The following is a 23987-nucleotide window of genomic DNA, read 5'->3' on the forward strand; positions in this document are numbered from 1 at the left end:
AAATAACCTAATGCAAATGAACTCTTACGTAACTAGCTGTTACACTATATTGTTTTATTTGCATTATTTTATATACTGTAATTTTTTTATTTTATCACTTTCAAATATTTTCAAACTGTGGTTGGTTTAATCTAAAACTCACAGATACAGGGGGTCAACTGATATTCTAAACGTTCATGTACAATGACCAGATGAATCAAGATTAATTGATAGATGAGCTAATACAAAATGCATAATAACATTTTCATACAGTAAAACTGACAACTGAGTTGTATACCTTTAGTGTCTATCAATATTTTTTTCAGGTAAACCCATTATAATAGATATAATAAATCCATCCCGTCCCTTGTTGTTATCCATTCCCTTTTGTTACTAAACAATCAAGAAGCTTTTGATAGCATTGTAACTATGCAAATAAATGATGGTCCTTTATACAAATATTTATCATATTGTTATTAAAAATAAATATTCAAATATACATCTTACCAAACCTACTAACCTGTATACCATAAGCCTATGCATTATTTTCAATTTCTCTCTCTCTCTCTTTTTTTTTTTTTTGTAGAGACAGAGTCTCATTTTATCATCCTTGGTAGAGTACCGTGGCGTCACAGCTCTCAGCAACCTCCAACTCCTGGGCTTAGGTGATTCTCTTGCCTCAGCTTCCTAAGTAGTTGGGACTACAGGTGCCAGCCACAACATCCGGCTATTTTTAATTTTGTTGTTGCAGTTTGGACGGGGGCTGGGTTTGAACCTGCCAACCTCAGTATATGGGGCCGGTGCCCTACTCATGGAGCTACAGTCGCCACCCTATTTTAAATTTTTATTGTAATTTTATAGTAACAATTAATCCAATACTGATTCAAAGTAATGCCATTCTCTTTGCATTTTAACATAATTTTTGAAGGATTTGGGGGTACAAACTCATATTAAACGTTTATCTGAAAAAAATCAAATTTTATGTTTTTCATCCAAAGGCAATTCTTAATAAATTAGAAATCATTCATATTCTTAAATACATTCTTTCATCTATCCTTTTATCTCTATCTTATTAACCCTCGGCCTTATGTGTAACATAACATAGGAAGGTTTCTTATCTCCCCAGTTGGTACAGGGCGCTTCCAACTTTCATGTTTTGTGCTACATTTCTGTTTACAAATGTTAGGGATTTCAGTAGAGAAAAGGGGAATAAACATTTCTCTGTTATTCATCTAACTGGATTATGTCTAAGCCCTGTAGCAAATCCGTTCATAAGGCCAATCCTATGATTTACAAAAATTAAATCTATGTTCAAATAAAAGAGGGCGTGGCAATGAAGGACTAGTTGTGTTTATCAAAGAAACTGTATTTTTTAGTTTTTACATTTTCATAATACAGGATATAAAATTAGACTAGCATTGTGCAAAATAGACGTGACCACTAAATATATTTGATAAATGAAATATCTGTTGAATAAATTTAATTTTTGGTATAATAGATACATAAAAAGTAAAATCACCTAAACAATTATGTTTTACCTTTTCACCTTTAGATCCCTTGAGACCTCTGACACCATCTGCTCCCTAAGGAATAAATGACAAGTATTACACGACTGCAACATTTCACAATGAAAGTAAATTCTGGATTGTGAAATCAATTTAACAATTACCTTTACTCCTCGGGGGCCAGGGTAGCCAATAGGACCCTGTGGACCAGGAGGACCCTGGAAAAGATTCATTGCAACTTAAATGTCTAATATGTTGAAAGAGCCACTAATTTATGTACCTTAATTTTACCAAAAAATCACCAAAAATACAGTATTTTTCTACTATTAGTACTTGGAAAAGATTCCTTGAGTAGTTTTTCCATTATTTATAAAGTCAGATACAATGAATAAATTATGTGACTAGTACAGCCTGCTTCAAACTTAGTAAATCATATATTCATGCTAAAAATAAAATACTTAATGGACTAAGGTACGTAGTATATAAGTACATAAAATAAGGTAAACAATTAGATAATTAATAACTAAGTTTAGTACCCTGAAAAAATATGTTATGCTCAATGTCTACAATAGATAATTATTGATTAGCCAACAGAATCAATAATTTCTAATACAAGTTTTTTATAAATTTGTGAAATTCATATCATCAAGAATAAGATCACAAGTGTATATATTTTCCAGAGCTTGGTTTATGTCTCTAGTCTCCCTAAAGGGAATATTTTAAAAAACATAATTTATACTTTCTGCAGTAATTCTGTTTTATTTATTTATTTATTTATTTATGCAGTTTTTGGCTGGGGCTGGGTTTGAACCTGCCACCTGAGGCATATGGGGCCAGCGCCCTACTCCTTTGAGCCACAGGTGCTGCCCAGTAATTTTGTTTTAATAGAATCCCAAACTAACAAATCTTAATAAAAACAATCCTGCCTCTGATACTATAATCCAAGGTAGTCCTAACATTGAACAAGCTTTTATTATATTTCACTTAGATATATTAATAGCCATTGCTCTTATATGTAATATCCTCTCAGCTAAAGGTTATTAGAAAGTGAGAGGTAATAATAAGATAGGAGTTACCTAAGCAATTTAATGACATTTAATAATTCTTATCTAATTTCACAGTTATATGTTGTTATCACTTACTCCACATATAATGCACACATGCACAATATAGATATATTCCTGATCATAAGAATATTTTTAAAAATAAAGAACACAAGCTGATTATTAAAACAAAATTACAAGTTTCTATCTAAGGCACACCTTACTCAAAATATAATTATCTCTATTTAAATGTTGAGAAAAGTTCTTTAGAAAGCAGACAAAAGTATAGTTAGAGATGGCATATTTTCTGGTATTTATTTTCTAATACATCCCTAAGTGTTCAAAGAAGAATATATGTACCATGCAGATGACCAAATTAAGGCAATTTTCTCTTAAAGATATTATGTAAGTCACCATGAAAGTTTTGAGACAGACTGTGTTATTATGGTCCATTATTTTAATTCCAAGGAGCACAGTCGATAGCATCTTCTGATTTACCTGTGCAAGTGTCAACTTGCTCGGCATATCAATGCTGCTGGAAAGGCATCATCTATTTCTGTGTCTGTGTGTATTTTATGTTTCTTAATTTTTGTCTATCTCAAAACATTTATAGTGACCCACGTACAAACTGACAAGACATTGGAAAAGATACTTGAAAACATACCAGAGCACCCTTTTCTCCAGACTGTCCTTCTTTTCCAGGATGACCCTATATTTAGCAAACATATATACGGGTAAGATGCAATATTAATAGTAGCTGACTAAATTATGAACTGGTTCCTTTTGTTTTTAAATCTATTGAGAATTCACTCTTGAAGTTTAAAAAAATTGAACACTTTTGCATCAGTGTATAGTGCTTAAAATAGCACTGGAAATTGGTATTTGTTCATAAACATAATAAGCTTACATTTGATGGTATTGCATTTGAGAAGGCTTGGAAAAAAGCACATAAAACAATACATACTTCATTAACAATTCAACCTGTCTCAATTAGAATCTTACATAAAGGTAATTATATCTCTTTAACATTTTTCATATTGATCAAAAGACAACTATGGCATGTGTATGGAACATCTGACAAGACAGCTACATTGTAAATACTAATAATGTTCATACTCATGTTATTGAGGCTCAGTAAATAAAAATGTATAGTTATGACAATGGGCAGAGTGAGAAATTTTGTATCCTTGCCCTCAAAACTTTGAGTAGTTTGAAGAGAAAAATCCATAATTCACAATTTTTTTTAAAAAGTAACAACTATAGAGATTACATTATTATAGTATTTATTACTATGTGAGGGAAATAATAAATATTGCTATATTTCCAGAGGAGAAATGGTTGAGAAATGTCAATGGTAGATGTCTAAGGAAATTTATAAACGGCAAGGAACTTCACCTGGATTCTTAGAAAATAGGTTCTTTAGAAAGGAGATGAGGATAGAGTTGGGATTTCTTTAAAAATAGACATATGGAAGAGTATGGTGATAAAAAATTTAGAGCATTATGAGAAAATGTAATTGGACCTATTTTCCTAGAGCTAATGGTTCATGAGGAAGTAGGAAAATATGAAATTCTAGATGGGTTCTGACCCAGATTCATAGATTGATTTTATACAAAGCCTACTATGAGATCACTAACTATTTTGCAATAAAGAAATGATAAAATGGCACTGTAGAGACACCAATGCTTAATTACTGACTTCATTTATTTTTAGTACAACTGCATACATTCATTTCTAAAACATATGTAAAATCTATTTTTGAAGCCAATCTTTAGAAATTTTAATCACCAGGTAACTGTTACTTACAGGAGGTCCATCGGCACCAGGGAGTCCACCAAGCCCTGGTTTTCCTTGTGGTCCCTTATCAAATGAAGAAAGAAAATATTTGATTTAAAAAAATGAAAATGATGAAAAATTTTGGTTTGTAGGCACTGCTAATAAAATTCTTAACATGAGTCACTAACTTCTTTCTATAAATAACAAAGAGTTAAATGTATTATGTGGAAGAAATGACATATAAAGAGAAAGGTGATGAGACAGGGGAAAGTGGACTTCAGCCACCTCTGTCTGGGGGAATCTGCATAGAAAATCACTCCGGGGGCACAGTGAAGCAGCAGGAGACTTTAGGAGCCAACAGGGAGGTCTGGAGCTGAGGAAATCCAGCACAGAAGGCAGGTACTTGGTAAGGCTAGTCGGCTGGCTTTGCCATAGAGGTCTGGAGAAAAGAAAGGGCGGTCATGCAGTATTTTGATTTTGGAATAGGCTGCTCACGAGAGCAGCAAGTAGACTCGAATAGCAGCTGGTGGCTGGGGTTAAATGCTAGGCAGGGTTGTTCTCCCATCGTTTGGCTGCTGGCTGGCAGGTTGCCAACCATTGCGTAAAGATCAATTGAGTGGAAGGAATAGTCCATGGGATCCTAGGGCAGGTTGGCTCTGGCGTGCCTGCTAAGCTTGAGCGGCCACCCTTGGGGTGACGTGAATGGCTCTCACACCCACCAGGATGGCTGTTTTGCTGTCAGGGGGCACTGTCTGATGGGTCTCCTGGGAATTCTGGGGAAAGCTTTGGAACTCCAGTCCTGTGGGGACTGAATGGTGACCAAGGGAAAAGGCCCAGATTTAAGGCAAAGAAGAGAGAGAGATGGGAGGCAAACATGGGAGACAAGATCCCGTCTCCTTTGCAACTAAAGAGTGGCTCTGGCCCTATCCTAGACAGTAAATCCAGCATGTATTCTGTCTCCTAGTACCACAGCATCACCAGATGTCCAGGCAATATATTGCAACACACACACACATATGGTTTTACATTTTTGCTTATTTTTTCAATTTTTTCCTTAGTTTTCTCCTTTTCTTTTTTTCCCTCTATTGTTGTTGTTATTGTTGTTTAATATTTTTTGTTTGGGTTCACGTTTTTTTTTTCATTTGTACTATTTTTAATAGCAAGGGCTCCTCCATTTTTGTTATGGTGTTTTACCCCTTTTATTCCTCTTTTTTTATTTCTCTCCTTATTTCTCTCTTTTGGTAGAGATTTTTCTACTTTATCTTTCTCACATAAATTTTTCATACAACAACTAAGATGACTTTTTTTCTTTATCTTATACAATACAATTTTTTATTTTTTAAACATTTTTTTAACTTTTTAATATACATATTTTTTCTCTTTTCTGAGGGCTGGAGGGTCATAGCTTTGGTCTAGCTCAAGGAGGCCACAGGCTCACAGCCTTGGGTGTCCCTCTAGCTTTGGCCTTTGGAAAGAAGGTATTCGTAGGTCCCCACTGAGACATGCAGCTGACTTCTTTTTATATTTGGCAGAGGTGAGGTCTTGCTTTTGCCCCGGCTGGTAAGTAGGTTTCAAGGGACCCACTCAGCCCAGGCCCCCAAAATACTAGAGCTGCAGAAGTGGTTAAAGCATTGTCACTCTCTTTCACTTCTACTGTTTTTTTACCCTGTCACTCTCTTTCACTTCTACTGTTTTTTTTTTTTTTTTTGCAGTTTTTAGCCAGGGCTGGGTTTGAACCCTCCACCTCTGGCATATGGGGCCAGCACCCTACCCCTTTGAGTCACAGGCACCGCCCCACTTCTACTGTTTTTTTTCCTCTCCTTTTCTTTAATTCTTTCTTTCCACCCCGTCTGTTTCCTTTCCTCTTTATCTTTTTCTTTTCTTTCTTCCTTCTCACTCTTTACCCTTATCTTACTTTTGGCCTTATATCACAAGGCCACTTCAACACCTAAGCTATGAGACAAGGCAATTTTAAGCCAAGAAGGTAGTGAGAAGGAAAAATAAGTGAACAAGAAGAAAACACAGATGAGGAGGAACCAACAGAAAAATTCTGGCAACATGAAAACCCAGAATAGAGCAAATCTCCTCACAAGGGATTAGGAGGTAGCAGAGGAGTCTACCTATAAAGAATTAATGAAAACGACAGAAAGGGAATTGAACATAAAGATGGCAAAAACCATAAAAGAAATTGACAAGAAAGTGGTAAAACAAAACCGAAAATTGTTTGAAAGATAAGTAGAATTAGAAAAGATATAGGGGAGCCTAAGGACTTACAGGAGTCAATTGGGGTACTTAAAGATACAGTAGAAAATATCAATAAAATATTAGATGATGGAGAAAAGAGAATCTCAGAGCTAGAAGATAAAGCACTTGAGCTAATCCAGGCAGTTAAAGAGGCAAAAAAGAAGAGAAAGAAGACTATTCACTCAGAGAATTATGGAACATCACAAAGCATTCAAACATATGAATATGAATTATAGGATTTCCCAAAAGGGAAGAAGATTATCCCAAAGAAATGGAAGCCCTACTGGAGGATATCAGAAATGAAAACTTCCCAAGTATCATTAAAGATTATGAAACATTCCTTTTAGAAGGATATTGAACTCCAGGTCATCTCCAGGACACACTGTAATGGATCTGTCCAAAGTCAAGATGAAAGAGAAAATTCTTCAAGCAGCAAAGGAATAAGTTCCAATTGAGCTACAGGGGCAGATCCATCAGGGTGACAGCAAACTTCTCAGCTGAAACTTTCCAAACCAGAAGAGAATGGTCAGATACCTTTAACTGTCTTAAAAACAATAATTTTCAGCCCAGAATTCTGTATCCTACCAAACTAAGCTTCAAAAATAGATGGAGGAATCAAATCTTTCACTGATGTGCAAATACTGAGGAAATTCACCACCACAAGACCAGCTCTACAAGAAATACTAGCCCTATTCTCCATAATGAACATCACAATGGCCCATCAGCAAAGTAAACACCCAGAAACTAAAGGACAAAACTTAGCTCCCACGGTGGTGCAAAGCATCAAACTAAGCAAAGGACTTTCACAAAATAAAATGAATAGAACTCCACCACACTTATCAATTTTCTCAATAAATGTTAATGACTTGAATTCCCCACTGAAGTTGCATAGGCTGACCGACTGAACAAAAAAGCCCAAGCCATCCATATGATGTATCCAGGAACCACATCTAACCTTGAAAGACAAAACAAGACTCGGGTGAAGGGTTGGAAAACAATTATTTCAGGCAAATGGAAACCAAAAGGAAGGAGAGGTCACTATCTTATTTTTAGATACAAGTGGATTTAAAGCAATTAAAGTTAAGAAAGACAAAGATGGTCAGTTCATAGTGGTCAAGGGAACAAAACATCAACAGAACATTTCAATTTTCAATATTATGCACCCAATTTAAACGTGCCCAGATTTATGAAACAGACCTTGATTGATTATTACACCATAATAGCTGGGAACCTTAACACCCCTCTGACAGAACTCAACTGATCTTCTAAACAGCAACTAACGATAAAAGAAACTTAAATGCAACGATAAAAGAAACTTAAATGCAATGTTAAAACAAAGAAACTTAATAAACATATACAGAACACACTATCCCAAAGCTAAGGAATATACTACGTTCTTCTCATGAGCCCTTGGAACACAGTTGAAATATATCATACCCTAGGTCACAAAAAACCTCAACAAAATTAAAAGAATCAAAATTATACGTATCCTCAGACCTCAAGGCAATAAACAACTCCAACAAAAATTTTCATCCCCACACAAAGGCATGGAAACTATACAACCTTATGCTGAATGACAGTTGGGTTAAAGAGAGATAAAGGAGGAAATGATTACATTCCTCAGACTTAACAACGATGAAGCTACAAGTTATCAAAACCTATGGGGTACTGCAAAAGCAATCATAAGAGGGAAAATTTTCACATTAGAAGCCTACATCCAAAAACAGAATGAGAGCATATCAACAACCTAATCAATCATCTTAAGAAAATGGAAAAGGAGGAGCAATCCAATCTCAACCCAGCAGAAGAAAATAAATGATCAAAATTAAATCAAAAATAAATCAAATTGAAAAAAAAAGAATCATTCAAAAATCAATGAAACAAAAAGCTATTTCTTCAAAAAGGGAAATAAAATGATAAACATTTGGCCATATTAATCAGAAACATAATAGTAAGATCTCTAATAACCTCAATCAGAAAGGAAAAGGAGAAATAACAACAGATACCACTGAGATACAAGAAATTATCTCTGACTTCTACAAGAAACTCTATGCCCAGAAATTGGACAATGTAGAGGAAATGGATCAATACCTGGGATCATACCATCTCCATAGACTTAAACAGGAAGAATTAGATCTCTAGAACAGACAAATATCAAACACTGAGATTGATGAAATGATAAAAGCTTCCAATAAAAAAAAGCCCTGGACCAGATGGCTTCACACCAGAATTCTATCAAACCTACAAAGATGGTCTTGTACCTATACTGCAGAATTAATTCCAAAATATTGAGAAGGAAGGAACCTTTCCTAACATATTCTATGAAGCAAACACCATCCTGATACCAAAATCAGGAAATGACCCAACTAAAAAGAAGAACTCAGACCAATTTTGCTAATTAATATTGGTGCAAAAATACTCAATAAAATCTTAGATAAAAGACTATAGCTACATATTAAAAAAACTATACATCATGATCAAGTAGGCTTCATTCCAGGGATACAAGGATGATTTAACATATGCAAATCCATAAATGTAATCTTCTATGTCAATAGAAACAAAAGCAAAGACCATATGATCCTCCAAATAGGTGCAGAAAAGTATTTGATAAAATTTACCATCCTTTTGTAATAGGAACACTTAAGACTATAGATGCAGATGGCAAATTTCTTAAACTGATTCAAGCCATCTACAGCAAACCCACAGCTAATATCATATGAATGGAGTAAAACTGAAAGCTTTTCCACTTAGAACTGGAACCAGGCTACGGTATCCTCTATCACCCTATTATTCAACATAGTTGTGTAAGTTTTAGCCAAAGAAATTGGTCAAGAGAAGGATATAAAGGGCATCCAAATGGGGGCAGAGAAAGTCACATTCTCATTCTTTTCCAATGACATGATCTTATACTTAGAAAACCCCAGAGACTCAACCACAAGCCCCTTGGAAGTGATCAAGAAAAACAGTAACATCTCAGGATATAAAATCAATGTCCAAAAATCAGTCGCCTTTGTATACTCCATTAACAGCCACATAGAGAATTTAATAAAAGATGTAATTCCCTTCTTAGAAGCTGCAAAAAAAATGAAATACCTATGAATATACCTAACAGAAAAGGTGAAGGACTCTACAAAAAGAATTATGAAACTCTAAGAAAAGAAATAGCAGAAGACATTAACAAATGGAAAAATATACCATGCTCTTGGCAATCAATAAATTCAATGCCATACTCATTAAAGTACTAGCATCATATTTTAAAGAACTGGAAAAATAGTTTTTTGTTTTGTATAGAACCAGAAAAAAACCTGAATAGGCAAGGCAACTTTTAGTAAGAAAAATGCCAGAAGCATCACCCTACCAGACTTTAGGTTATACTACAAGTCCTCAAAAACAGGATGGTATTGGCATATAAATAGAGATATAAACACATGAAACTGAATAGAAAACCAAGAGATGAAATCAGTCTCTGCTTGCCAACCATCTTTGAAAAACCTATGTACTCAATTTTGATATGAGGACAATTAATGACAATTAAGGTTATGGGGGGGAAGCAGAAAGAGGGAAGGAGGGAGGTGGGTGGGGCCTTGGTGTGTGTCACACTTTATGGGGGCAAGACATGATTGCAAGAGGGACTTTACCTAACAATTGCAATCAGTGTAACCTGGCTTATTGTACCCTCAATGAATCCCCAACAATAAAAAAAAAAAGAAAAAAAAATGAAAAACCGAATAAAAACATACAGTGGGGAAAAGAATCCCTATTCAATAAATGGTGCTGTGAGAACTAGATAACCACATGTAAAAAGGCTAAAATTGGTAAAATTGGGCCCACACCTTTCATCACTAACAAAAATTGACTGAAGATGGATAAAATATTTAAATCTAAGACATGAAATGACAAAAATATTAGAATAAAGTGTGGAAGAAACTCTTGAAAACTCCTGGGAATGATTTTCTGAAGACTTTAGCAGCCATCACAACAACAAAAATAAACAAATGAGACTTAATTAAACTGAAAATGTTTGCACAGCCAAGGACACAACAATTAAAGCAAAGAGAAAACCTTTAGAATGGGAAAAGATATTTGCATGTTACGAATCCGACAAAGGCCTAATAACTAGAATCCATAGAGAATTCAAATTAATAAACCAAAAAAAGAGCTAACAACCCCATCTATCACTGGGCAAGAAACATAAACATAACTTTTCTCTGAGGAAGATAGAGAAAGGGCTAACAAAGATATGAAAAAATGTTCACCATCCCTAATCATCAGAGAAACCCAAACCTAAACCAGCCTAAGATATCACTTAGCCAACATCTCAAAGTCCCAGAGTTACAGATGCTGGCACTGTTGTACAGAGAAACACTTTTACATTTTTGGGGGGACTGCAAACTGATAACCCTCTTTGGAAAGAAGCACGGGAGTCCTCAGAGAACTCAAATTAGATCTCTTATTTGACCCCCAAAATCTTACTACTAGGCATCTACCCTTAAGAAAAAAAATCCATTTTATCATAAAGACATTTGCACTAGACTGTTTATTATAGCTCAATTGACAATTGTCTAGCATTGTATACATGTTGGCTAACATTACACAATTTGAGGAGAAAGCCTCAGTGAAATCAGTATAAAATAAACAGAAAACCGTTTAAGATAACTTTAAATTGAATCATTTACATTTTATAACTGAAATTAATTATATTTCATTAAAGAACTTAAAAGTCTCAATCCCTTTCACCAGGCTGCAAAGTTACATTCAGTCAAGTAACTGAATTATATTATATTCAGTTATATTATATTCAAGTTATATTCAGTCAAGAAACTATGCAATTATTATTTATAAAATTAAGGCTACTTATTAATGGCATCATCACCTTGTCACTTAAATTGCCTTTTGTTCTTAAGACAATACATTTAATTTTTTAGAACAAAACGCAATGCACAAGGAACTACTATATTAATCGATACTATATGATATTTGGATGGCAATGACCAACTAGGCAATATTCCATGAATTGTTTTGTGTCACCATATATTTGAGAGTAGACAAAAATTATTAAAACTCTTATACTATGTAGGATGACTTTAACTCAGATTAAAATTATTCTATCTCTTTTAGAATTGAAGTTTCATGACAGCAGAATGGCTTGTCTGCTCTCTTAACTGCTTGCTGTTTCCATGGAGAGAGAGTATTAAAGTTGAGTGATATATATATATATATATATATGTATATATATATATACATTCTCAATGAATTTCTGAAACTATTGTCATCGGAGAGGTTAGCTAAATTAACTAATGTTATATGTGACAGTGTTTCAGTCTGATAGAGTTACAGAGTTAAACACACCAATTCTTTTCTGTAAAGCAATTAATACGTGAATTATATAAATTTTGAACTCATAAATAACAGGAAATATCCAGAGGTTTTATTTAAAAAACCCAGAATAAAGCCAAGTACTATCTTATCTATTTTAGTTCATTCAAGGAAACTTTATGAAGTATTTTATCAAAAACACAAGAAAATCACAAGTTATATAATAACTTAGGACAAATTCCCTAAAAGTTCTTGAATATCAAAAATGAATGACATTAGTTAAATTATACTCATACTGTGATATAATTTTTAATAACTATTTAACAAGTCTAGAGAGACAAGAGTGTTGAGCCAAATAAACAGATTATAATTTATAGATTATCATAAATATAAAAAAGTAATAATTAGCACATTTTAACATAGGTATAAAATGTATAGCATAGATGCATTATAATTAAAAGATGTTTCCCTCATGTTCTTGAGTTGCTTTCTCCTTTTGATGGAAAGAGACTGTCTTTGAACCTATAAGCTGAGCATGTTAGATCAGAGACAGAAACGGTATATACTTAGGACAGCTCTCTTCATATCACTGTAAGTACAATGAACTAGATCCTATATTTTACCTCTGGCTCAGCAAAGGGAATTCAAACATAACAATTTTCCCTAAGAGTAAATTCTTTTTAATAACCTCGTGCATAGATGATAAAATCATGGCAAAAAATTTAACAGGTGTATGCTTCATGTACAATTTATAATAAATGTAGCATGCTTATGATGAGTGATCACAGGGGAATGCAAATTACAACCACAACGGGATACATGTCATAGCAACAAGAACTGACCTAATCAAGAAAATATACCATAACAAGTTATTAGTGAAGTCATAGAGAAACTAATATGCTCACATACTGCTAATGGCAAGGAAAAATGGTACAACCACTTTGAAAAATAGTTTTAGAAACTTCTTAAAATGTTAAACATTAAGTTTACCATAAAATACAGGAATTTCACTTCTAAGTACATACTAAAAAGAAGTGAAAGCATTGCTACATAAAGATTGATACATGAATACTCACAGTAGTACTATTTTACAGACAATAGCCAAAAAGTATAAATTACCCATATTCTATCAATGGTTAAACAGGTAAACACAACCTGGTATATACAATCAATAAAATACTAAAAAGGTATAAAAAAGAGCAAAGTACTGATATATGTGTGCTACAACATAGATAAACCCCCAAAACATTATACTAAACGAAAGAAGACATATAAAAGTCACTTCTTATATTTGTTCACATAACTAAAATTATATATTAAATTTATTTATAGATTTCATTCATAGAAAACATTCAGAAAAGTCAAATCCATAGAGACAGAAAGCAGATTAGTTGTTGCCTACATGTGGGTGTGGGACTGCAAACTGACACAAATATTCTTCTGGAGTGGTATAAACATTCTAAAACTTAGATCGTGGCACACCTCTGTAAATTTGCTAGAAGTCATTGACATGTGCTTTTAAAACAAGTGAATTTTCACGGTATGTAAATTATGCCACAGTAAGCTGCTATTGCTTTGTAAAAAAAAAAAAAATGATATGCTTATAGAAGTCAACAAAAATAAGAGGAGAATAAATGGTAAAAAGAACCAGCTAACAATTGTACTATAACTACAGGAAACAATAGATTACTCAAGGAATTTGGCAGAGGCGATCACAGAGAAAAAGACATCTCTTTAATTAAAGATTTACTCCTGTTTTGAGCCAGACATTGAGTTATTAACAAGAACATCATTTGCCATTCATAAATGAGAAATTGTGACAATGACTTCACAATTTTCCCTTAATCAGATCTTGCTACACCCTTTTTAATCATGAGCTAACCTAATTACATTTTTCAAATAATGAGAAAGGAAAGACAACCAAAATAAAGAGAAAACATTCACTCATACTAAGGTCTTTCTGAAATTAATATAGCTGAGAATGCCATAATTGAAAGCTGTCCAAATGGTAACTCTGAAATTTATCACTCATAGTTTAAAGATACATGAATAAATTCTACCCACACTGTACCTTCAAGTTTTAACTCCAGATTAATTCCTATGTGCTAAGGCATCTAGATAGCGTGACAGAAACAGAAGGCAGGCCTCACACCCCCCTAAGATCGTTAACCCCAAACTTGTTCATCAGGCATTACTAGAACACCACAGTAACTTACTTTTTCACCAGGAGGACCAATGGGACCTTGCGGACCAGGAAGACCCTATTTTAAAAGAATTTATTTCGTATATCAGGTATCATATCACAACAATACACTTTTAAAATATCATAAATGATCAGCTCTCTGTTGCACGTGAAATGAATTATAAAAATCTATGTACATCCCCCATTCTCCCTGAGGAGTTGGGAACATTATAAGGTGTTCTACACAAGCTCCTCTTTTTGCAAAGGGATTGCAATGTGATACCGTTCAGAACCCTTCCTGCAGGTGTGGCTATTGGCCCTAGCATTCCCTAAGCCCTGAATGACTCATTTTTCTCTTGGAAAAAAGAGAGCCTCTGTAAGTTTGCTCAAATAAAAGAAAAAAAAAAAGGAAAATGTATATTTTCCTACAGTCACATTTTAAACATTGTTATCCATACATTGAAAATTTTGAGGCTGTCAATTTCCCTTTGATTAGATAACCATCTTGTCCCGCCCTTATTTCAAAGGAGCTCCCTTGGCTTAGACTTACTTGAGGTCCTGGGTTTCCTTGCTGACCTGGAGGTCCAGGCTCCCCTTGGGGACCCTGCCACAGGAAAATATAAAAAGTCTTTAATAGGGCTATGTCACCAAAAAGTAGGTTTTTTCTTCTCAATTGGAACATAGCCCCCAAATCAGTTTTCCCTCCAAGCAATTTGGAAAACATTACAAAATATTAATGGTGGTGGTAACTAATGTATTTCGCAAAATGTAAGAAATCTTTAGTTTAGATTTAGCATTGAAAATTGTTGTTAGTATTCAGAGTCAAAGATGAATTATTTTACGGCCATTTGCCACATACCATGTTCCCCTTTGGTCCTGGAGGGCCATCAACACCTGCCATACCCTTCAATGAAGAAAATAATAAATAAATTTAGATTCTAAAACAGAAAATCAAGAAGACTCATCTAATAGCATGACACCTTAAAATAATTTCTAGTCACTTTAAGGACACCATCTAGCCACATTTTCCATGGCATGCAGGAGATTTAACAGGAAAACAATAATTAAATAGATAACCCAAGAGGGGAAAATAACACACACAAAGGAGGGAGAGAATGATGTGAGGTGGCATCATGAGATCTTAGAACATAACAAGGCAGTCAACACCCGGCTGTATCCTGAGAACTCTGACGACCTGTTGGCTTTAATGAGTTTGGCCACAGGCTTCCCCTAGAAAACCCTGAATGTGTCCAGTGATACATACAGGCTGTCCTGGTGATCCCGGCGTTCCCCTCGGTCCCAGCAAACCTCGTGGACCCTAGAAAGAAAAAACAGAAGATACCTTCAGAAAAAAATACCCTCAAAGCACACTTCTTCCTCTGAAGAAATCTAAGGTAATGTTTGGGGTCCAAATATTTGCATAACTTCTCTTAACACTCTGAAAGTGATGTTTAAAATACCATGATTGTGAAACACAAATCTCCAGTGTTTATCCTGATCTAAAAGCCAGAATGGAGAACAGTGGGTCTTTAGTACCTAAACTGTGTGTCACTGACTCTAAATTTACATATGCAGTAGTTAGGAGAATTTTTAAAATAAGAGATAGTTTAATACTTTAAATGAGGCACTATTGAATGGTAACACTGAATCTTATTATTTAAGCAGATAGACAATACAAATGGAATTGTTTTGACTCTTATTTTTTTTACTCTTAGGCAAATTCCATCTTGAGATAGCATTCCCTGAGGGACAGGAGTAGAGAGCTAGAGAACTACTATGCAGATTAAAAAAGCATTCTTGAGAGGCTTCTTAAATTATTACTATTTACATTTCCTCTGTCTCTCTCTCTCTTCTTATTCCTCCTCCTCCACCTGTTCATCTTCTTTTCTTTCTCTAGAGAAGACTATATAATAATAATTTACTGTCTCTTCTATTTGTTTGAACTATTTGACTTGATAGGCAAGAGGACTGTGGAAGGAAAGACTGAAATTAGGAGGCCTGTTTCCAGCCACGTTCTTTTGTGATCTAACTTTGAGGACAGCTTCCCAGTTCAGTTTCCTCGGTTGTAACAGTTGGTGGAGGAAAATGATACAGTTCTTACACTTGGTATATATTAAGAGCCTCATTCTTTTGTTCCTTCTGATAATATTCATTTGTCCTAAATACATAAATATGTTATGAGCCATTGATGATGGGGGAGAAAAAAGAAACAGACAGTGATAAAAACTAGAAAAGTTAATGATTTGAGGCACATAACATCTCTCAAATTAAAGCTGTTACGTTCCACATTTTGTCCTCTCAATTTTCTAAGACTTTTCTTCTCTATGACAAAAGAAGAGCTCTGTATTTTTTAATTTTTTCAGATGACAATTATCTGGTTAGTTCAAGTATAACTGTGATATTTACCTGAGTTTATTATGGCTTTTAATTTGTGATACCAGACACAGCCACTCAAAAACAGCAATATTATTATTTAAAAAGAAACAAAGAACGCTGCTTACAGCTTCACCTGGAAGACCTCTCGGTCCTATTTCTCCATCTTCTCCCTGTCATGGACAAAATGAACATGGGGGTAGAGCATTTAGACAATGTATCATTTCAACATGATTTTGTTGTCTTATGTTTTAATATTAAATGCTTATTTAAAAAATAGAAAGAAGTCTTAATATACCCTCATTCCATCATCACCAGGGGCACCTGGAGGACCTTGGGGACCTCGTTCACCCTATTAAATAAATATGAATATGGTTAGCATATGAAATAAGCAGAATGTTTACAAGTCTGTGAGGTAGCCATCCTAACCAAATCTAACAGGGCATTTGGCAGGAAAAACGTACACTTTATTTACTCACCTCACAACACTTCACAGATAAATTATATTTTCACAACTTTAACTGGCTTTACATATTAGTATGCTAGGAAAGATATCACCTTAATTTTCAATTCAACGGGTTTATATAATATAAATACCTAAAATAATGTTCAGATATTTTTAATTATTACAAGTAAAAGCATTTAGAAAATAATATTACTAACAATTGCTTCAAACATGGAAACACTTTGGCAATATTCATTTAAATATATTATACTTCTAAATTATTTAAATTAAATCAGAACAACTCAAGAGTACTAAAGAAACTCTGAATTTTTTAAAAAAGACAAAATTATATATTAATCATGACATACATTCATTTGCCACCCAAGATATTTTGCTAAATATTTGTATGGTTCCCATTTCCTTTTCTCTGTTTTTTTTTCCCTCCAATTTATGTAAATGTCCTGCCTTTATTCTTAACTTCTGGTAAAGAAAGCTGTGAGGATCCAAAGCTGATCTTTCTTTCTTTCTTTTTTATTTTTCTGTTTTGAGACAGAGTCTCACTATGTCGCCCTTGGTAGAGTGCCGTGGAGTCACTGCACACAGCAACATCAAACCCTTAGGCTTAAGCAATTCTCTTGCCTCAGCTTCCTGAGTAGCTGGGTCTACAGGTGCCTGCCACAACGCCCGGCTATTTTTTGTTGCGTTTGTCATTGTTGTTTAGCTGGCCCGGCTGGGTTCGAACCTGCCAGCTCGGTGTATGTGGCTGGCGCCGTAACCACTGTGCTACCACTGTGCTACGAGCACCAATACAAGCGCCAAGCCCAAAGCTGATCTTTCTTTAAGAGGTCATCTCTTTAATTCTCCACTAAATAGATTTACTGGGTTGCTACTCAGCATATTGATTGTTTAGTGTTAGCAAGTTATAAGCTCTGCCACTGGACTGAAAACTCATGTCATCCAAAATAAAATATATGATTCCAGCTCCCAGCACATTGTTATATTAATTAGGTAGATTGCCTACTGACGTTTTTTCTTTTGAGTATATTTCCACAGGTAAAATATAAGAGGGAAATTAAGACAATTTTCACAAAGCTAGAGATTAAGAATAAATCTGCAGTTGCTCTTCCATATATGTGATATTTTCCATGTACATAAAGATTCCATCTCGATTTATGTTTGTTTACATGGATTATTTTAGTGTTTAAAAGCAATCAAAGAACTTGCGTTGATGCTACAGGTGTAATTCTACCTCTCTTTCTCCAAGTGTCTATTAGATATAATAATTTACTAAATAGATCAACATATTTAAATTAATATTCTTCTTATTATTACTTTAAAAAGCATACCAATTATAAAATGTTTAATAACATTTCTATCATGTCTGGATAAAAAGTAATGGATGCATCTTACCCTGTGACCTTTGTCACCAGGCAGACCAGGAAGTCCGTCAAATCCTCGATCTCCCTGTAAAAAAACAGTCATCATCATCATCACATACCCAGTCTAGACATGTCCTATAATTTGAAATTGATATATTCTTTCATATCCAGAAATTTTATTATAAAATATAAAATTTTACAGAGTGCACTGATGTAAAAATCTGAATATGCAACTATGACCTCCTGACCTTTGACCCTGGTTCTCCTGGCATTCCTCTTCCTCCATCAGCACCTGGGCGACCCTGATAATGCCAAGAACATCATTAGACAGGATTCCAACTAGCAGAGAGTAAACAGAAACAAAATAACTGTTCATTGAAGATGTCTTCAAAATATATAATGAAAATAAGCCATACCCTTTTCCCAGGTTTTCCCGTTGGACCAGGAGGACCCTGGACACCACGAGGGCCCTATATCAAAACATCGTAATTAAATCGTGTTATAGATTTCTTGATCAATAAACTCAACAACATTAAGAGAGCTGGTTTTTGAAAGTATTGTCTTCTTAACTTCACATTAATGACTTAAACATAAGAAATCATTTTTATGTAAAAATACAGATAAAGCAAAAAAAAAGGAATACATTTTTCTAAATGGTATCTCACAAAGAAAGATCATATTACTCTATGAGTTCATAGGTAATCATGTGAATACATTTAAACAAGAAAATTATAATGGGATATATTACATTTTAAAAATACCCTAGATTACTCATTTTATTCTTAAAACCATGGGACTTAACATTTTCTTTGAACACACTCTTGACCATTCATACCATTTCTCTTCTCTTTTCAATCCTCTTTCTTTCCCCTATATTCATTTTTAGATATTCTCTCCTCGACACTTCTTTCCTTGCACTTATTCACGTTAGATTACAATTGATTTTTCTTATATCTGAGTCCCCTGTTAGATTGTTAACTAAGGTCTTCCATTAAATCTGTTTTTTTCAATATATTCCTACAATTTAGCATGGTGCCTGGTACATGTTTCTTTTATCATCTACAAAATGTTGCAGGATAATCTGTCAATTCCTTAAGCAAATTTTGACTAGCACCATGATGTTATATTTTTAACTTTCAGTGTGAAGGTTAAAAATTCTGAATTCATTATCTTTGTCTTCTATAGCAGTACAACATAACGGATCAAAATACACATTAGGTGTGGATTAAAATATATGTTTTAAAATGAAATTACATAGATAATAATAGATTGTATGTAATTTCTGTATAAATATCATATAGGCCTTCATATTTTACTAACTATATATCCCTTTAAGGTTAATTTAAACAATATACATATAAGGAACACGGCAGAAAAATAAAACCACATTTGAAAATACAGATAATTTTCATGATCACTGTAATCTGTTTACTAGAAATAAAAATAAAGATTGTCTAGTAATTGCTCTTTAAAAACTATAGCTTTTAAAAAATTATTGCAGTGAGTGGATGCTAGCCTGAACTCCAGTTGGAAAGCTAAGGGTCACAGTAACAGGATAAATATTTTTAATTTTTAACAAAAATGATTCTTTATTTGATATCTTTATCTCTTCATTTGCATTTTGGGAGTCATGAAAAACTACAAAATCCAAGAAAATGCTTTAACTAGTTTTCAGTTTCATCTGTGTTTATAAAAAAAAGAGTTTGATCAAAAAGTTCACAAACCTTGTACAAGAATAAACTCCCTGAAAATCATAGCTAACATCACACTGAATGGTGTTAAATTAAAAGCTTTTCCACTTAGAAGTGGAACCAGACAAGAATGTCCACTATTGCAACTATTATTCCACATAGTTCTGGATGTTTTAGCCAATGCAATCAGGTATATAAAGGATGTCCAAATGGGGGCACAGGAGGTCAAACTCTCCCTCTTTGCTGATAATATGATCTTAAACCCCAGAGACTCAACCACAAAGCTCCTGGAAGTCATCAGGAAATATAGTAATGTCTCAGGATATAAAATCAATGCCCACAAATCAGTAGCCGTTGTACATGCCAAAAACAGCCAAGTTGAGAAGCAAATCAAGGACACAATTCCCTTCACAGAGGCTTCAAAGAAAATGAAATCCTTAGGAATATACCTAACAAAAGAGAGGGAAGATCTTTTCAAAGAGAATTATGAAAGCTTAAAAAATGAAATTGAAGAAGATAGTATCAAATGGAAGAACATACCATGCTCTTGACTAGGAATAATCAACATTGTCAAAATGTCTATTTTACCCAAAGCAATCTACAGATTCAGTGCTATTCCCACTAAAATACCAACATTATTTTTTTGTTTGTTTGTTTTGTTTTTAATTTTTTATTGTTGGGGATTCATTGAGGGTACAATAAGCCAGGTTACACTGATTGCAATTGTTAGGTAAAGTCCCTCTTGCAATCGTGTCTTGCCTCCATAAAGTGTGACACACACCAAGAACTGGAAAAAATAGTACTTTGTTTCATATGGAACCAGAAAAAAAACCCGTATAGCTAAGGCTATTCTTAGTAATAAAAACAAAGTAATATACCACACTTCAAGCTATATTACAAGTTCACAGTGATCAAAACAGCATGGTATTGGCACAAAAATAGACATAGACATGGAACAGAATACAAAACCAAGAGATGAAACCAGTCTCTACTTGCCAACTGATCTTTAATAACCAAACAAAAGCATACAGTGGGGAAAAGGATCCCTATTCAACAAATGGTGTTGGGAGATCTGGATAACCACATGTAAAAGACTGAAACTCAACCCACACCTTTCACCTCTTATGAAAACTGACTCACGGTCCATAAGAGACTTAAATCTAAGACACGAAACGATAAAAATCCCAGAAGAAACTGTGGGGAACACTCTCGATGATATTACAGTGGGGAAAGATTTTATGACAAAGACTTCAGCTGCCATCACAACAACAACAAAAAATTAGCAAATGAGACTTAATTAAGCTGAAAAGTTTCTGCACAGCTAAGTACACAAGTAAAGCAAAAAGACAACCTTCATAATGGGAAAGTAAATTTTCAAGGTATCAATCTGACAAAGGGTTGATAACTAGAATCTACAGAGAACTCAGAGTAATCAATAGAAAGAGAGTAAACAATCTCATGAACCTCTAGGCAAAAGATATGAACAGAATCTTCTCTGATGAAGACAGACAATGGCTAACAAACATGAAAAAAATGCTCATTGTCCCTGATCATCAGAGAAATGCAAATCAAAACCACCCTGAGATATCATTTAACCCCAGTGAGAATGTCCCACAAAGTCTCAAAGCTGCATATGTTGGCCTGGATGTGAAGAGAAGGGAACACTTTTACACTGCTGGTGGGACTGCAAACTAATACAGTCTTTTTGGAAAGAAGTATGGAGAATTCTCAAAGCACTTAAATTGGACCTCCCATTTGATCCTGCAATCCCATTACTAGGCATCTACCCAGAAGAAAAAAATCCTTGTATCATAAGGACATTTGTATTAGACTGTTTACTGCAGCTCAATTTACAATCACCAAAATGTGGAAACAACCTAAATGCCCACCAGACCAGGGATGGATTAACAAGCTGTGGTATATGTACACCATGGAAAACTGTTCAGCCATTAAAAAAGATGGAGACTTTACATCTTTTGTATCAACCTGGATGAAGGTGGAACACATTCTTCTTAGTAAAGCATCATAAAAATGGTGAAGCAAGAATCCAGTGTACTCTATTCTAATATGAAGGCTGTAAATGATCTAATACAAGGGGAAGGGTAGGGGGATGAAGGAGAAGGGAGAGCAGAGGAGACAGGGGGACAGGGGTCACGGTGTACGGCACACCTCTTGTGGGTGGGACACAATCACAAGAGGGACTTTCCATAACAAATGCAATCAGTATAACCTAATTCTTTGTACCCTCAATGAATCCAAAACAATAATAATAATAAAAAAACAATATACTCCCTGAGTTCATGTAGCGTTACTTCAATATTTTTATGCAATCCCCACTTAGGCTGTAAATGATTTCCATCCCTTTATGGTAATGTTAATCAAGCATAAAAAAGAAGGCGGCCATATCCCTATCGCCAAAATATGTTTATTAGTTTTCTGTGGATATTTTTTCATTTCAAAATAAATTGTGGGGCATACATACAATGGAATACCACTCAGCAAGAAAAAAAGAAAGCTCTATGGACAAATTCATCAACTGTGATTAATCACAAAGACACTATGTGTGTCAACAAAGTAAGTCTGGAAAAATTACATAATATATATTATCTTTTTATGATATTCTCAAAAAGATAATACTGGTTTCCAGGTGTCTGGGGTAGGGGAAGATAGGACTATAGAGAGGTATCATCAATAAGTTGGTGTCATACAACTATTCTCTCCACTGATGACTGTGGTGGTAGTTATAGAGAATATATCCATAAATGTTACAATTTAATTTTCCTTAAATTTTTTTCTAAATTTATCAAATATATCCAGCAGTATTTTTATTTAAAAATTAGTGTATGGCAAATACATTACTCTTTGTTTTTATGCTTTCTTTTTCTAATTTTAATCATTTCATTTCAAATTAGTATGAGTATACAAATGTTTAGGTTACATTGTTTTCAGTTCTAAGGTAAAGCTCAAGCTGTAGTTGAACCCTTCACCCTGGGAGCACACTGAACACCCTCACATTGTTTATGTTAGGGGAGATCTCACCAATTGCCCTCCCACCTCCAGCCAATTGCCCTCCCTCCCCCAACTCTCCCATCCCTGCTAAACTATATTTGTGCTTTATCATTCCTGTAGACCTGTTTATTGCAGCTCATTTCACATTTGCAAAGTCATGGAAGCAACCCAAATGTTTTTCTGCTTTCTAGATTAAATATATTCCATAATAAAATTCCTCTATCTACGTATCAGCATTAAGCAAAAAGTAATATTTTTGATTTGGCACCATGTAAATATAACCTAAGATGTTTTCAAAAATTTCAGCTTAAATGTTCACAATTTCTCATAATTTCCTCAGCTCTCTGAAGGTTCTTTTATGTATACTAAACATCATAAGATCAAGTGCTGTATTTATCTTCCACAGAATACATGGGTGTGAAGCAGGACCATTGTAAGTACAGCCGAGATTGTTCTGCTCTGCTCTGCACAATCATAACCTGATTTAGAATGCCGAAGGTCTATTTCTTTCACATCTGTCCTACACTAGTCTATTTTCTTTTTGTTATTTAAATTAATTAAGTTATTGGAGCTCAACAGGTCACTTGGGATTTTTCAATTCAAAGAGGTGAAGTGGGCTTAAAGATAAGGTAAATAATTCCATTAGTCATAAAACAGACAGGAAATACTTCAATTGCCTTACTTGATAAAATAAAGTCAATAATAAAGAAATAATAATTATTATTATTTTATTTTACCTGTGGACCTGGATCACCACTCTCACCTTTGGCCCCAGAAGAACCAGGCCCGCCCTGTGGAGAAAAAGTGAGAATATAATAATTTAATTTAGCAATTCACTAACTACTTTTACGTAGCCATTTTACATTAAGTACGTAAATGCTATTTAAATTATATTCAATCCTATAAATAGGATCTTATTAATACAATAAAATGTTCAAATTCTTTACTGAAGTATATCTCTTGTCAGCGTACTAATTATATTCCAGTGTCTTAACTTTACTTAAAGGCATATATTTTATGCTTAACTACATGGAAGCCAAACTCA

General features: G+C 34.2%; 1 protein-coding gene across 3 annotated transcripts in view; it reads right to left on the reverse strand.

Annotated features, from left to right (window-relative positions):
• Positions 1 to 23987, reverse strand: part of COL11A1 (collagen type XI alpha 1 chain) — a 209532-nt gene that overhangs the window by 106834 nt on the left and 78711 nt on the right. For all 3 annotated transcript variants that reach the window (XM_053591954.1, XM_053591955.1, XM_053591953.1), the window contains 14 exons: positions 23680 to 23733; positions 18659 to 18712; positions 18491 to 18544; positions 18274 to 18327; positions 16717 to 16770; positions 16547 to 16591; positions 15310 to 15363; positions 14905 to 14949; positions 14596 to 14649; positions 14080 to 14124; positions 4334 to 4387; positions 3192 to 3236; positions 1649 to 1702; positions 1518 to 1562 (listed from right to left, as the gene is read on the reverse strand). In XM_053591954.1, the coding sequence (XP_053447929.1) occupies positions 1518 to 1562; positions 1649 to 1702; positions 3192 to 3236; positions 4334 to 4387; positions 14080 to 14124; positions 14596 to 14649; positions 14905 to 14949; positions 15310 to 15363; positions 16547 to 16591; positions 16717 to 16770; positions 18274 to 18327; positions 18491 to 18544; positions 18659 to 18712; positions 23680 to 23733 (711 nt within the window). The remainder of the gene's footprint in view (positions 1 to 1517; positions 1563 to 1648; positions 1703 to 3191; positions 3237 to 4333; positions 4388 to 14079; positions 14125 to 14595; positions 14650 to 14904; positions 14950 to 15309; positions 15364 to 16546; positions 16592 to 16716; positions 16771 to 18273; positions 18328 to 18490; positions 18545 to 18658; positions 18713 to 23679; positions 23734 to 23987) is intronic.

Source organism: Nycticebus coucang, chromosome 5 (genome assembly GCF_027406575.1).
Source record: "Nycticebus coucang isolate mNycCou1 chromosome 5, mNycCou1.pri, whole genome shotgun sequence".
Classification (NCBI taxonomy): domain Eukaryota; kingdom Metazoa; phylum Chordata; class Mammalia; order Primates; family Lorisidae; genus Nycticebus; species Nycticebus coucang.